Source organism: Vidua chalybeata, chromosome 14, assembly GCF_026979565.1.
Source record: "Vidua chalybeata isolate OUT-0048 chromosome 14, bVidCha1 merged haplotype, whole genome shotgun sequence".
Classification (NCBI taxonomy): Eukaryota; Metazoa; Chordata; class Aves; order Passeriformes; family Viduidae; genus Vidua; species Vidua chalybeata.
In genome coordinates, this window is record NC_071543.1 from 6,993,414 (window position 1) to 7,009,797 (window position 16,384).

A 16,384-nucleotide genomic window follows, 5' to 3' on the forward strand; every position below is an offset into this window, starting at 1 on the left:
TGACCAAAAAAAAAAATAAAAAAGGCCGCAGTCAGATAATATTCAGGCAGCTCTTACAATGTCTACAGAAGATGCACAAGCAGGAGTTTGTTCATGAGATGTGCAGCCACACTTGCACTGCACTTCAGTATGACCACCCTATGCCATCTGTCCCCACCTTAGCCAGCAGCCTCAGCAGAATCCAACCCCAAGGCCTGCCAGACTTGCAGTGCAGGGTGGCCATGGAGCACAAACCACTATGAGTTTGTTAACCTACAGGCAACTGCTCCTCAGTCACACAGCACACAGGGAATCTCCAACACAAGTGTAGAAATATATATACATACTAAAAATTACAGACTTCAATTCTACTCTGGCACTGGGACCAAAAGAAAAGGGCAAGTGTTTTGAATGCATGGATAATGCCAGATCGAATGTACTTGGGACAAAAGTCACAAGATACTAAAGCAGATTTTCAAAACTGCTTCAGAGATAAATTCAAAGAACTTGCACAAACGCAACATTTATAAAGCTCATAGATTTTAAACTTACAACACAGGAGAAAATTAGAGCAGAAAGAGGAAGATCTGAGTTCCTCTAAATGTCTGCAGAAACTAAAACCAGAGTTATAAATATTTCCCCTCCCAATCTTGTTCTCTTTAGATTTCTGTTCTGATTTCTTGCTGGATCCTAATCTTCCAGATCATTACTTACCTCATGATGTAAGTTCATGTTCATTGCATCTTACTGTTTCTTTCTCTGCTACTTCATTCTATTATCCCACTCCCTGTCCAACTGCACCTACAGAAACATTTCAGACTTTGCCATTTCCTCTTGCTTAGTCAAAGCTCCATTATAGTTGGTGCCTTCACACACTGCTGGATAGAAATGTTCTTCTGCTACACAGCACTGAGACAAGTTTTACAGATAGAGGACAAAAAGCTCTTTTTGCTGCTTCATATGGTAGATCTTGACATTGGTAGCCTATCTTCTTTCATAAGCAGAGCTCCCACAGACTTTAAAAGGAGACCTGTACATTTAGGCAGAGAAGAACATTGGAGTCAAGATCCACCCATGCAGATCTGAAGATAATTTTCATTAGCTAGGAAGTCAAACACAGAGACATAAAAAGTTTTGACACGGAGTCAACTTGGTTGGGAGTTTCTGATGTGAAAAGCAAGAAGTTCTATAGCCTAGAAAACTGTAAAGTGCTGGAAAACCTAGTTACCAGGAGGGCAATTTCATTCTTTATGTAGCGTTTCACATTTGAATGCTAAGTAACCACTGGAGGGGAAAAAAAAAAAAAAAAAAAGGAATTACACATTCAACAAAGGAACTCAACTGCAACTACCAGGCACTTCCCAAGTATATGAAACGTAAGCTGTGCACAGTGCCCTGCAACTCTGGGTGCCAACCATGACATTATGGTCCTTTTGCCACTGGTGATATTGCTGACTATCAGAGAAAATACACATTAGCACAAGGAATTAAGAAACATCCCTGATATAGAACCATCACATCCACATCCTATCCTTCATGCTGTGAACACTTGTTCCAGCAGGGGACTCCACTTGACCAAGACAGCACAGCAGCAAGTCACTAATACATAATTAACATGCAATGGTGATTAATCAGGTAACTTCTGACCAATAGCTGGGACTCTCAGCTGCCTTTGCCTGCCTCAGCACACAAACACACTTGCAACTCTCACATTAATCCAAAACGTACCCCATTTCCCGCAGCAAGCACAGGCCAAAGGGGGGATTCCAATCTGTTGCACAGCACAGTGTGGAGCTGTAGCATTTCCATCTACTCCAGTGTGCACAGCATGCCTGAAATTAGACCCAAATCTTTGCTTTGCAAACAGCATGCCATAAACATTCCTGTAGTGCTACAAAGAATACCCAAACACAGGCGCCTCTGTTTTTTTTTAAGATTCCCATTGCTTCTGCTTTGTACATAGTGTATATTTCACCTTCCTTCAGAAAGTTTGATTTTAGGGTTTTGTGCATCTATACACTCGATAAAACATCATGAGTTATGACTGACTGATGTACAGCTGTTTAGGGACCAAAATCTTGATTCCATTGCTTAATCACTGTTGTACATTAGCTTATTAACAGCGGTCTGTTTATTGACTCTGCTTTGTGCCAAGTGCTTACAGCGGCTACTCTGCAGTCCCCAGTGGAGGCTCTCCATGAATGTACCACAGGTAACAATTCCTGCTGAGGCAGCATCCTGCTGCTCTTCCAGCTGTTCTGGTGCCATCCTGAGAAATAGGGTCAACTCTGGCATCTCATTTATTTCCGGATGCTTGGCTTGCAAACTCTTCCCTCTAGAGACAGCGCTGCTCACAACAGCACTTTACTTTTATTGCTCCTGTTAAGCTCTTTTGTTCTTCAGTGGAGGTTGCTCAGACCAGCAAGACCCATAGCTCAGGTTCTCCAGCAGAAACAGTGTTTTGGTTTGCTTGAAAAAATGGGCATTCTCTGTTTATCATTGCTGCATTTTCCCTTCACTCACCCAGTTCCATAACAAAACAAACATGGCACTTGCAAGAGCAGAGGTTTTTTTACTGCTGTGCCTTTCATCCCCAGGAACACTCTGCCCCACCTCAGCAGCAGGCAGAAGGGCCCAGCTCTCCAGGTGCACTGTAGAATCCTGCTCAGGGACTTCTGCGATTCCTCAGGAACGTCCTTGCCCTGAGCTTGCAGATACATCTTGATTCACTGGCTGTCAGAGACAATTCTGTTTCATGTCTCCCCAAAAGATTACTGGATTTTGATTAAGAAAGGTCAAGGGCAGCTTTTCCCTTTCAATATAAAGAGAATGACTTGAGGAAAAAAATACTCATCACCTAGCACCAGGACTCTTATCTCCACTAGAAAAATTAAATTGCCTGAAGTGATGGAAGGCTTAGGACAGGGTATGCACAGAAATGTTTCCATGCAAAAGAATCCTAAATAATTTATCTACATACTATAATTTTACATCCCCCAAAAACTGTGGGGTTTTTTTTGTTTGGTTGGTTGGGTTTTTTTTTTTTTTTGTTTTTGTTTTTTGCAGATGTCTTAGCAGGAGAACAAAACACAAAGCTCACGTAGCCAAGTCTCAGATAATACCCATTTGCCAGAACAATTTTAAATGCACATTGTATTACTGACCCAGCATACCAGAGATTTAGATTAATCCTTAACGCTTCAATACATTCCCCAAAATAACTTCCCCAATATTTGATTTTCCTTTGAAGGAAAGTGTGTCAGAGATATAATTAGCTCTAGCTGCAGACTTCAAATCTCTGCCTGGCTCTGCTCTCAGTAAAACACACCTTCAGCAGTGTGAAATTGGTATAGCTACATTGAATCTGCTACATACAACTGAAGTACTTCACACCAGCTGAGGATCTAAGTATATATGCATAAATGAGGGAAAAATACATTTTTACCTGGAATAATAATGCTGTAGAACACACAGGATCTCAGGCTGAGTAAAACAAATGACAAGTTCGTAAGAAATACATTCTTATAATTGAGTTTAAGGCCCTAAATAACCACTGTCTTCTAACAGAGAATCAGATGCATGGTGGGTATCCCTACATTAATTAGGAATAAGACTGTCACATGGATTTTAATGAAATAAAGTTATATTTATGGCTTCTCCAGGATATTAAAGTCAATTTAGCTGAGGAAGACGAGTAATGGCTGGCTTTTTGTAGGAATTAGAGCAGTTCATTAAGGAAGGTAGCAGGAGTTAACATCATCTGATCAAGCTCTTGTTTTTTAAGGTACAAATTCTAAGACTCTTGATTACTAAGACAGAACTGCAGAAATCCAGCAGGCTGATAGAAAACAACACAAATTACTGCCTTCATACTAAAGCACCGTGTACCTCGTGGCTGTGAGCACAAAGTACAGACAGCACTTACATAAAATACTCAGCAAAACCATTTTTCTCAGATACAAGCTCCCAAACATATTTACCTTAATGCATCTGGCCATCTGGACATTACCTACAGCATAGCTTAGGACAACTAATGCTCCACATCCTGTGTTGCTAAATGCCATACTAAAAATTTAAATGGGAGGCTTTTAGCTCTCCTAGTCCAAAACGGAATGCCAAGCCCATTAGCACCTAGGAAGGCAAACATGCAGGTCTCTGTCACTGGATGTGACAACCCTCAAGTGCACTGAGCAATTCTGCAACCAGCCAGCTCTAAAAGCTAAAGGTTTCCATCTCCTCTCACCTGTGGAGACTCATTAAACCAGTCCTCAGGAAAATCCACAAAAGAGAATATTGGTGTTACCTTAACCCCCCAGTCTTATTTAGTGTTTCGGTGATGAAAGCACTCATTTCACGCACATTAACTAATTAAAAATTCAGATTCTTCTGCTGTATCATAAGAAGCATGAATTCCAAATTAAAGCTTGTGTTTAAAATAATTAAATTTTGGATAAAACATATGAAGTTTCTCCCTGGGCAATAGTAAGAGGTAAGGCTAATGAGAGCAAACACCTCAACCCTTCCCACTACCAACTGTCTGCTTCACCACTCCAGCCCCAAGTCTCCTGGGTAAAGGGGACAGGCCCTGTGGCACAATTTACATTCTCCACAAGGCCACTCAAACATGTAAATTTCTGGTTTTCCACCTTTCACACCAACAGTTTCAGCACAGATAATGAAATTTAATTCTTCACTTGCTACAGAAGACCACTGAGATGTTTCACAGTATGGGCCTGGTGCTCTGTGTGGCCTTTTCAGAAGCCTTACAAGCTTGTGTTTGAAAACAGCCACAGAAGTCCCCTCTGGCTACTTCAGTGCACTAAGGGCCATAACAAGACAAAGGCAATAGCTTGTTTTGATACAAGCAGGATTTTTATTCAATCCAAATGTCTTCTGTACAACAGAAAGATTCTATACAAAAGAAGGAAGCATTAATTCAGTTGCAAGAACAGGCACAAAGAAGTTTCTGAACCCTAGTGCTTTAGAAAGCCAAGAAGATTTTTGAAAAACCAACCATGTGAAGTATTGTCATAGATGTTATAATCCTGGTTTGGGTCATTCTCCATCATGTACAACTCTCCTGCATGGACATCCTCGAAGTTAGCACTGAAGTTGTTGGGATCAAACTGCACCCACACCGTGTACCTGTAGTCAATGGTACGCATGGAATAGCCCATGATCCTGATGTCTTTCAGCTTTGGTTTGTCAGAGTTCCACTGGGGAGTGTCTGCAGGCCGGGGATATTGGCTGAAAGCAACAGGTTCTTCATTAAAACACCTGTCAGTGTCATCACACCCTTCCTTGCCTTCTTCCACCTTTCCTTCAGAGATATTAAAATAGTGGACAATGCTTCTCCCCTCAGTGCACAGCACAACACCAAACGACATCTCTGGGCACGCAGGAGGGACCTGCAGGCCAGCCAGCTCTGCAAGCGTTGGAAACAGAGATACCAGCTCCACCACTTTTTTACTTTGTCCTAGAAGAAATAATATCAAAATATAAGTTATGGAACAGGGTGGTTGGACAACAACTTTTTCTAATAATTCAGCTGGTGTTTTATTCAAAGCACTCTGTACAGGAATTTTGGGGGTACCGAAATCAAGGCAATTAAGGAGTGGCAGTTAGCTGTGAAGATGCCAGTCAATGCACTTATGATGTACTTTTAACAAGAAAACTTCTGCATTTGTTTCTCCAATAGCCTTAGAGATAATCATAACCATTAGTTTGAAAAAGTGCTCTTCAGAAAGACAAAGTAAATTCTCAAGGTGCCTGGAGACACATAACCACCTCTATCTACCCACTGCAAACAAAAAGTAAGTACCTTGAGGTACTGAGCCTCCAATATGGCTAAAAGGGTCAAGGTAGGGGAAGACTCTTGCTCCTTGACTGACAGGGCAAGTTGTCATTCCTGGGACATAAAACATCAGCGGCACTCGGGTAGCAACATCAAAATTGCTGTATTTTGCCCATTCACCATGTTCTCCCAGGGACCATCCTAGGTGACAAAGAAGACAATTCAGAGCAGACACTGGTTTGTAATCTAGTAGTGATTTCTTCTTCATTATAAATTGAATCTGACTGTTGAGGCCACTAGTCTATTATAAAGGTTATATTAAAAGGTAAATAATCTGTATTTAGATGTAACAAGGCTTTTCTCTAATGTGAAAACTATTTCAACAGCCACCTAAATCTTGCAACTTAATACTCTTTCATAAAGAAAATAATTACACCTTTCCTTATGTCTAGATTCTCAAATTACCATTAAAGCAGCAGAAAAGAGGAATTGGGGTGTGTCACAGTGTCTGCAAGAGTCTCAAGATCAATTCCACAAAGCATTCATTTAAGTTTTGGGCAGCTGCCAGCTCTCCAATGCTCCTGTTAACACTGTAGCTGAACATCCCTTGGAGCCAAGGCTGCTCTCTAAGCCAGACTGCCCTATCAGGATGCTACACCCCTGAGGAAGCAATAGAGATAAAACTTTTCAGCTCTACTCATCCTCTTGAAAGAGATGCCAACATGACTTCCTTCCAGGCAGATACACTGCCAACTTCACTTTGGGGGAAGACAAAGGAACTCTGTGATAGCTATGTTAACACATGTTTTTTCTTGATTAGTTTGCCAGCCATAGTATTGGAAACACCAACTGTTTACAGTTATCCAAAGCACAGAAAAGAAAAAAATCAGTTTACAAACAAGTCAGAAGGAACATCTAGAGTCACTTTAGTACCAAAAGTATTAATCCCATTGCTTTGCAACTTGTAAGAGCTTTTTATATACACATGCTCACAGAAGTCAACCCAAATTTACTATATATGTGACTTTAAATTTATGTAGTTAATTCACACCCTAACTGGTTTAAATCAGCTAAGCAATCCCACAATCAAGTGGATCAAGACAGGGTATTTTAATGAATATTAGAGTATTGAAGCAAGCATTAAATGCTTGTATATGAGGTATACAAATGAGGTATTTGTCCCACAGCTCAAATTAAGTTTTTTACCACCAGGATCCAGAGTGTGCAGAATCTTAGTCATGAGAGGGAACCATATCCCTATCAGTTTAGATGATCTGCAAGCAGCAATGACAAGTGTAAGAAAACACACTTGAGCAGTTAATGAGAAAGCCTGTTACCCACTGTACCAGATGGCTTTCTACAAATGGTAAGGGGGGAGAAGTGGTGGCTGTCCTCTCAGAGCACAGTTCCCAGCAACAGTCACTCCTTGGGTAGGGGGTGGGAATACAGCAGGCTCAGCCCTGTGTCCTGGCAGGCAGCCTCATCCCTCACCAGCAAATCCTCAACCTGATTAAAAGTGCCTGTGGGGACAGAACTGTGCAGCCACAGAAGCCAGTGCCAGTCCCCTCAATCTGGCTCAGACAAGCCAGAGGAACAAGGTATGACAGCTCTGCCTGACACTATAGAAACACACACTGAATTAATATGCCAGCACTGAGCTGCACAATGACGTTCTTAACAGTAAGCTCGAGGAAGATTTAAATGCTTACCATGATCAGCAGTAAAAACTACTATTGTGTTATTTGAGAGTCCTGCATCATCCAAAGCACTCAGAAGCAGGCCAATTTGTACATCCAGGTAAGAAACTGCTGCATAGTAACTCTGACGAATCTGCCGCTGCCAAGTTAAGGGAACGGGAGAAAAAAAAAAAGTTTTTCCCCAGCCACATCCAGCAGAACCAGGCGGTGGCTGTGTAAAAGAACTAAAGGACTCTGCTTGTAAAGCTTTAATTGTCTGTAGCCCAATTAATGTCCCAGAAAAGGTAAACTGGGAGGGGGCAGCTAGAAAATTCCCCCTCCCAGAAGTGCTTTCAAGCAAAAACACTGCAAAGCAACCCATTCTGCATCTCTTGGTCTAGCCAGTGCACTTAATTTTGGCATAAGCACTGGAGAGTCAAGGAAAATCTTGCTAAAGAAGTTACACTGTGTGCTGGCTTAAAACAGATAAACAGACTCAGATAATGAACACAAACACAGCATTGGTAGCTGCTACATACATTCCCTCACATGCAACCTGAACTGCAGTGACAGTGAAGGTTTGCCTACAGAGCTAGAGGTGACAGCATACAAGGCAGGGAATTCATAATTGCAAATGGTCAGTTGCTGAATAACTGGGAGCATCCAAGAGCAGCTGACTCCTCCCTTGCATTTGAACAAGTGAAGGCAGTTTGACTTCAGACAAACTTGACAGCTTACCTGGAAATCATCTGGAAGTGGTCCATAAGGAAAACTAACATTTAGTGCTTCCACATCATCCCTCTGTCTGATATCCATCCAGGGGTTGTATGCCACAGAAGGTAGCTTCTTAGGCACCCAGGGATCTGGGGCCAATGTGATATTTTCCAAGGGGTACAACTTGAGAAATTCCTTTACAACACAAAACACGTATAAAGACTGTCCTCACCTCCAACATACCCTGTTAATTTTGTGTTTAAACAGCAACCACTTTCCCTTGCAGAACTCTTTAACATTACAGTTTACAAGGCTTCATGTATTCCCCTTCTGCCAGAGTGTGAAAGAGCAATACTAGACATCCCCAACCAATTCCTGAAAAATACTGAGTTAGTAAATACCTAAACCCAGCCTCCTGTATTTCAAAACAACACTAATAAAAGGTCCAACACCACTTTGAAAGCAGTAGGAGTTTTGCCACCAAGTCAAACAGAGAATGAAATACAAGATCTTTAAGGCCTCATTATGTCATACTCCATCAAGCTGAAGCCCATCTCCATGCAATAGCAGTCACCATCATGGTGGCAGAAGCCTGGCTTCTGGCTGAGGAGTCACAATTCATTCTCATTAAATGCTCTGAAATACATCATAGGTGACTCCTGAAGTTACACCAAATCAAGGCTGCTTTCCAACTCTCTTTCCAGAAACAGCAATACAGCATTTGTGGGAACAGCTTTTTAAAACAAAAGCAACATTTGTCTAAGTAACCTTTCCTGCAGGTTCCAGTCTCCTCACCTGTGGGTACCTCAGTGGGATATGTGGCTTGTGGTAACCAACAGCCAGGAAGAACTTTTGCCTGGTGGTTTTCATGACATTCAGTAAGTATATGGCCTCCTCAGTGCTCTGAATATCAGGCAGAGTCCCCTCAGGCATTTCTGTCACGTTCACTGGGCACACCAAGTTTGCATGAAGTTTTCCATCTTTTCCCCTACAAGTCTTCATGGAAAAAAAAAAATAGTTCAGTAACCTCTGTTAAATACAATGACAAAATCCCCTGTTCTGTAACTTTAAAACCAATTTGTTTCTACCAATTTCCATGCCTATGAAAATGCAGGAATCCTCTCTAAACCTGGGTAGAAAATTAAATGTAGTCACATGGGTCAAAAGCCCACAGCTTCTATGATGAATAGAATCTCTGATCTAATGGAGATGCAGCAGCATTTGGTTCTCCTATATATACATACATTTTAGTTCCTTTTGACCCCAAGAGTTCATAGAAAGCTGCCTGGAAACTACTGACTTAGCTTCTGAGTAAATGCCAGCAGTGGCTGATGTGTAAGCAGTGAAGAGAGATAAATTAGACTAAACAGTGACCAGGGAAAGGTGGCCCCAGCAGGGTGTTTGGGAGGGTTGCTAAATTAACCTACTTCTCTTTATGTCATGGATGTAAATGCTGCTGTTGTTAAAACCAGTCTTCTTCCAGCAGTAAACCCAAGACCAAAGCACTGCCAAGGCTGTCTGTACCCTCAAGACTGCAGCTCCTGCTGGGCTGTGTACAGATTCCCACACATGATGCTAATGCAATGTTTGCGTCACACTTAAGAGTAACAAACGTTCTAGAAAACTGGATCAGATTATAAAGATTCACATTATTTAAACATTATATTAATTATGGCCCCTGCTCACTGAGTCCTGAGCTCTTTATCACTGCTGACAATGTTTTGTCACTAATTAAAGCAAAGCCAGATCAGTTGCAGGTGCAAGTTGACAACCACACTTTTCAGGTAAAGGAATTCATAACCTAGACATAAATAAGGATAATTCTTGCTTATATCTCAGTAACTGAAGTTTCCAAATACCAATTTAGAAATACTTAAACCATCTGCAAGACGTTGATTAACAAAACACACATCTGTTAATCTAGGCCTTCTTTTGGAAAGCACAGAAACAAAGCATTGAAATGGTTACTTGTTTCCTGCACAAGGGTGCAGCCTCAAAACCCAGAGGGCACAGCCTATCCTTGATACAAAGAACTTGTTTATATCTTGAACACCCTTCTCTGTTAGAATGCCACAAGTCACACTTACCTTATCATTCTCGTGCTTTTCAGCTGAAGGATGAAAAGGTGGAATGGACCAACTGTAGGGATAGTCATCACTGTAATTGGATGAAACCCCTGGAATTGATAAAGATATTAAAAATGTTCAAATAATTCACTGAACAAGGAAGAGCTCAGACAGAAGTTTAACTTGTCTTCAATTGGGTTTTTTTTTAAAATACGTTAAATGAAGAAACATTTCAAATGAATCTTTGACAACTGAGGAAAAGATAAGAAATAAAAGTCAAAAAAGTTTAAGACAGATATTCTTCTCTGAAATACACCTTGTACTAGTGAGGGAGACACAAGCCTGTTGAAGAACCTTACTTCAGGCAACACCAAAAGAAACCCAAAAAACAAACAAAAAAAAAAAAAACTACCCAGGACTAATAACAGTCTTCATGTGTATCCTTGATTAGCTTTACTGTAAACTGAAACACATACTGAAACTATTCACACAAGCTTAGTTCTAGGATAAGGAACTGCCAAAAAGAGGATCAGTATTACAATATTTTTCACCTCAGTAGTATTACTGCTTTTTAACTAGTGAACTAATTTCCTACTGAACTTGAAGCATTAGTCATACATTCTACATATCCTGATCCAGACTCACAGCCTATTAGGAAACACGAAGCATGTACAGGCAGAAATAAGCCAACAAGTAATTTCATTTTCAGCAGATACCTGCCGTACAGATGTATTTTTAGAATGTTCGACATTTATTCCCACAATTCCCAGATAAGATGTGAAAACATCCATTAGAAAAAGTCATCTAATACATTCATCTCTAATGCCTTAAGACTTAATGACAACCACTGTAAAATCTGGCTTATGATTATGATTTAGGTTCTTAATATAGACGAGAATCACACATCAATACTAATTTAAGTTTGTGAGACTATATACATCAAGCATTTCTGTGTTAAGCAAATGACAATTCAAACCATACCAGGATGAAAAACTTTCCCCACAGATAGGGTCACGTAGCCGTTTTCCTTGAAATACTGGGGCATGGTGGAATAGTTTCCTGCATGAACTCTCCAGTAGGAGTAGAAATCATAGAGCCGGGTAGTGTCAGGCCTGCGGCCAGTGAGAAATGACACTCTGCTGGGAGCACACACAGCTTGCTGAGGAGAAAGGCAGCCAAGGAGAGACATTTGGAACAAAAACCAGAACACACGTGTGAACTACCTTGGGCATAGTGATATGCCTTAAGCTTTAGCTTTCATATTTTCCAGATTCTGTACTGCATTAATATATAACTCTGAACTTCATATAAAGAGTTAGCAAGTTCTCTTCACAGTTTAGTTAGACAAAACAATCTTTTTCCAGCCCCAGAACCAAGGACACCATTGCAGCGCCAGGCCCAAAAAGTATAAACAGCAGTGAATTGAGGAGAACAAACTGGGAGGATGGGACTTCGTAACCTGAAGCTGTAATTGGACAATTAACCCCAATATGGAAATGGACCAAAACTTATAAAAGTGTGAAAACTTGTGACCCATCATCTATCTTGGGTGTAGCCTCAGCTGGGCTCTTGTACTGCCCAAGGTGTATCCTTTGAAGGCCTTTTTAATAAATACCTACTTTATTCCTTCAACACTGTCTAGCCTCTGTTCTAGGCAGCCTCTCCAGGCATCGATAGCTGCACCACAACCATCTGAAAACTTGGGAATCACAGAGAATGAGTTTCACATCACCTCAGGCAGGAATGAACAGTTTCCTTATTAAGCGCATCAATTCCAAACTGCAAGCTTTTAAAAAAAGCAAGCCAAGTTCCATAAAGGCATTGCTTTTGAAATCTGGTTGCTCACATTACACAGAATTAAGCAGCAGTGGCAGGTCGACTGTGCTGATAAGAGCCAAAGGTGTAGTTGATCTGGACTTAAGAATAAAGAAAGGATAAAAACAGGAGATGTGGGTTATGGTCCAAAGGTCTGACCAATTCTGCCTCAAAAAACTGACAAAACCCAAGAGTTACTGCTTTGGGTTGGAATTAGACCCAAACTTCTAATTTCTCAGCAGAGAGGAACTTGGGAATGTAGACATCCTATACAGAGTATTCAAGTGAAGAGCAATTAGTGATGTTTTCAGTCCTCTATTTTAGAGTGATGCTTACCACACAAACTGCTCCTTTATAGCAGTCTATAGAACTGATTTCCTCAAAAGATTAAAAAGTAAAACATAATCTTTTGTAAGCAGTAGAAAAAGAAAATTTTAATTTAGTAAAATAGTATTTTTAAGCAGCACTTGGCTGCAAACAGTGAAAACACTTGAGTGGCAATCTACTCCTCCAAGGGCTACATAAATACCATAATTTAAATGCCCTGTTTTCATTTTTCTCACCTTAGTAAAGATAGGTTCAAACACTACAGTTCAGCCCAGTCATTTATTTTCTATTGAAAAGACTTCAAGTTAATATATACTTGCTGTTTCTAGTGGCCTGCCTAACACCTACTGTGATAAAACCAGTAATTATTTTGCATAGAGAAAACATGTTTAAGTCATTTATCTCACCTGGGCATATGCATTGCTGAACACCATACTTTGGGAAGCAAGTTGATCAATGTTGGGAGATTTCACAAGCTTATCTCCGTAGCAGCCTAACACAGGACGCAGATCATCCACAATTATAAACAAGACATTCATGCCATCTATGAAGAAACAGAATTAGAAATAAATTAACCTGAGCAGTTACTTTATGCTGATTTAAAGTTTTTAATCCTTAAACACATTTGAGGACAAAAATAAAATTAATAAAATGAGCAAGAATATCTTTGCAAGAGAATGCAAACAATGCAATTAATTCTTCAAAGACAGAAATTCTTATTTGGCCTAGACAGAAATATAGTAGCTTTCATTCCCTTCCTATTTCATTGCTTGCACGCATGGTATTTTCTCCAGGTGCTACGGACAGCAACACATTGCAGCTGGCTAAAATAGGGTGGTGCAAAATAAAGAGGTATTTTATAAGTCTACCTACTACCGAATTCTACAGCCTGCAAGCTTTGAGAAGGGTGTTAAACCACAGGTAAACAACACTGTAGTTCTGTGTAATTCTGTTCCCAACAGATAAAACCATTTTTCTTCAATCGATGACACGTCTTTTTAAAACGCCCTCACAAGGTGGCGGGCTGGGGGCTTGACGTGCGCAGGACCCGCTCGGCGCTGGCAGCTGAAGCAGCAACCTCCCCAGGGACACAGCGAGCCCCTAGGGACACACCGGGCCCGCGGGACACACTGAACCCAGCGGGACACAGCGAGCCCCTCGGCCCCGGGCTCCCGCCGGCCGCTCCCCCCAGCCCAGGCCCCGCCGCCAGAACGAACCCCCGGGCCCGCGCCCAGCTCCGGGCCCCGCCGCCGCCGGGCCGGCCGCGAAGGCATCCCGGGGCAGCCGCAGCAGGCACAGGAACAGGATCAGGCAGAGGCACAGCCGCGCCGCCGCCATGTCTCTGCGAGGCGGCGGGGCCGGGCAGAGGCGGCCCGGGGGTGGTGTCTTGAACCATCGCCGGAGCCTGAACCCCGCCGGGAGCGGCGCTTCCCCTTCCCCGTCCTCTTCCCCTTCCCCGCGCGGGGGCGCCACGGCCCCACGAGCGAGCGGCCCCGCGGTGCGGGGCTCGGAGCGGTGCGGAGCTCGGCCCGGCCCGGCGGGAGCGGTGCCGGCCCGGGCCCCGGCCGGAGCGGTGCGGGGCTCGGAGCGGTACGGTGCTCGGAGCGGTGCCGGCCCGGGGCCCGGCCGGAGCGGTGTGGGGCTCGGAGCGGTACGGTGCTCGGAGCGGTGCCGGCCCGGGGCCCGGCCGGAGCGGTGCGGGGCTCGGAGCGGTGCGGCCCGGGGCGCGGCCGGAGCGGTGCGGGGCTCGGAGCGGTGCGGGGCTGGGCCCGGCCGGCAGTGGGATCCAGCGCACGCACTGCTCTGGGCGCAGCGTTGTTGCTGCGGTTCCTGCCGGCGTTCTTCAGCACCCACCGCAGCTCCCATGGAAAGGGAATGTCAGTGGCATTCTCGACGTTCTTTCTGGTGAAAAGAACATTGGGGAATGAGGAAATCAAGGTTTAGTATTGCGGAAGCTGTCTGAGTACTTCAGAGCTATTTGTGAATCAGTTAACACTCTGTTTGCTCTTTAAAGAAACAGTGTTTCCGGTTGTGCGGACACGCACTCTGCGGAGCCAGGGAGTCGCCAATGTACAAAAAGTTACATAAACTAAAAAGCTCCCCATGACACTTACTGTTTCATTAAGAACTAGTTTTATTAAAAGCTCAGCAATTTTTCATGGTTGCTATCTTTAACTGCAGTAGAGAGAATAGATTAATTGCCGATATTCCTGTACAAAATAAACTCACTGTTAACTACACAAAACGCTTCCCAATTAGGAACCGTAAGATTATCAAAGTTGCATAATAAAGCAGCACACAGGATGATTTTAAAAGAATTAAAAGACTGTAACTATGTTGTCTTATACATTTAACAGACAGATAAACTGATGACAAGTATACCAATATTGAAAATAGTTAACATGAACTCACTTGGATGTGGGAACCACTATGATAATGAAACATCTGACAGTAGGTGCATTTTTCTGTTTTAGCAAGTGATAGGTGCACCTTTGAATACAAATGAAAGTTTAACAGTAAATTGTACTGGTAAGTATCACTGTCTTTGGGACCAGACTACTAAAAAAGCCCAAAAACAACTTGAGAAAAAAGCCCCATTTACAGAAAACTAATGCATCTTTAATGGAAATCTATAATTTGATTCTTTCAGTGCCTCAGGACTGTATTGGTTGTTCTTTCTTATCCAAAGTAAAAGTCCTGAGACAAAAATGCTCTCTTTTGTTACTTTTTCATCTCAAAGAATGGGATTGAAAATAATCTGCTTTTCTGCTCTGTAAAGATGAATGCCTGAGGCCTCAAATATGCTGTGTATGCACTCACCATAAGATGACCAGGAATGATGGCTACAATGGTCTGTCACAATGCTATTGTTCAGTGAGATGTGTGTGGTAGATAGGGACAGGTGAACGGAAGATCTCGGGATGTGACGGAAAGCTAGACCCTTCCCCCCTTCTTCCTGCTATAGTTAATCAATTACCCCCAAAGCATGCAGCCCCTCCTAAACTCAGTAGTTTTCCACTCCTTACTAACCCTAGCCAGACCCACCATCCCCTTCTGACGTAGTGAAGCCCCCTTGACTATTTAACCCCATGAGATAAGATAATAAACGCCATTTGACCATCCACCACATTGGTGTCTGTGCACGTCTGTGGCCCGAGTGACCTGGGGGAGGCCGGGTTGCCGTGCTGTGTCTCGAAACCAGGTCGCCCGCCTTCTCATCAGAAGGCGACATATGGTGCCGAAATCCGGGAGTGGAAAGGGAGAAGAGAAACCCTCGGGTAGCGGGAATCTCCTGGACAAGAGACAGCGGCCAGAACGGCCAAGCCGATTCTAGGCGGGGGAGATGTCCCCGGACCAGCGATCCACATGGAGGCCATCGCGAAGGTCATAAGTTCGATTTATAAGCAGTGGGGAATTAAGTGTAAGCTCAAGGATTTTTACCTCGCTATTGCGAGACTCCTCGAGCTGGGGACGATTGAACATCCCGTGGATATATTACACCCGAAGGTGTGGGGGAGATGTACGGCCGCATTAGCCGAGGAAACAAAAACCTCAGGCAGCGGGAAAAGCCTCAAGGCTTGGGGTAAGGTCGAGCGGGCTCTGCGCGAGGCGTTAGAGGAACAAGAAACATGGAGCGCGGCAAGCGCATGTTTATTAGCTACACCCAAACTGGGGGTAGGAGCGGCAACGCAAACCGCCCCCGATAGCGAGGTACCCGGGAGCGGGGACCCGGGGGGACTGGGCGCGTCCCCCCCCTCCCCGAGCCCAAGCCCAACCCCCCCCACGGGACTTCCCGAAAAACTCGCGGACCCCCCGCCCGTCCCTTCACCACGAATCGGCGACTCGGCGCCGGGGGCGCAGCAGCGCGCGCAGTCCTTTTGGGAGGAATTGGCAAGAGAAGCCAGAGACGCGGAGGGACGAGCGGCGCCACCGCCGCCATACCCCGCCGAACATGGCGCCGGCGACCCAGAGGATGGGCGGGGCGCGCATGCGCCCTGCGGGGAGACCCCGAA

The 16,384-nt window shown here is 43.6% G+C and overlaps 1 protein-coding gene across 2 annotated transcripts; it reads right to left on the reverse strand.

The window, feature by feature from the left end:
- Positions 1-4,837: 4,837 nt before the first annotated feature.
- IDS (iduronate 2-sulfatase) lies at positions 4,838-15,483 on the reverse strand. Of its 2 annotated transcripts, XM_053956084.1 has the most exons (10): positions 15,192-15,483; positions 14,171-14,273; positions 12,779-12,915; positions 11,211-11,388; positions 10,251-10,339; positions 8,959-9,159; positions 8,188-8,358; positions 7,483-7,609; positions 5,801-5,974; positions 4,838-5,455 (listed from the first exon to the last, which is right to left on the reverse strand). In XM_053956084.1, the coding sequence occupies exons 2-10, from the start codon at positions 14,235-14,237 to the stop codon at positions 4,953-4,955; spliced, it is 1,647 nt and encodes a 548-aa protein (XP_053812059.1). In that variant the 5' UTR covers positions 14,238-14,273; positions 15,192-15,483; the 3' UTR covers positions 4,838-4,952. The 2 variants fall into 2 exon arrangements, with proteins under 2 accessions (XP_053812059.1, XP_053812058.1); XM_053956083.1 differs by lacking the exons at positions 14,171-14,273; positions 15,192-15,483 and adding an exon at positions 13,589-13,827.
- Between the last annotated feature and the right edge of the window lie 901 nt (positions 15,484-16,384).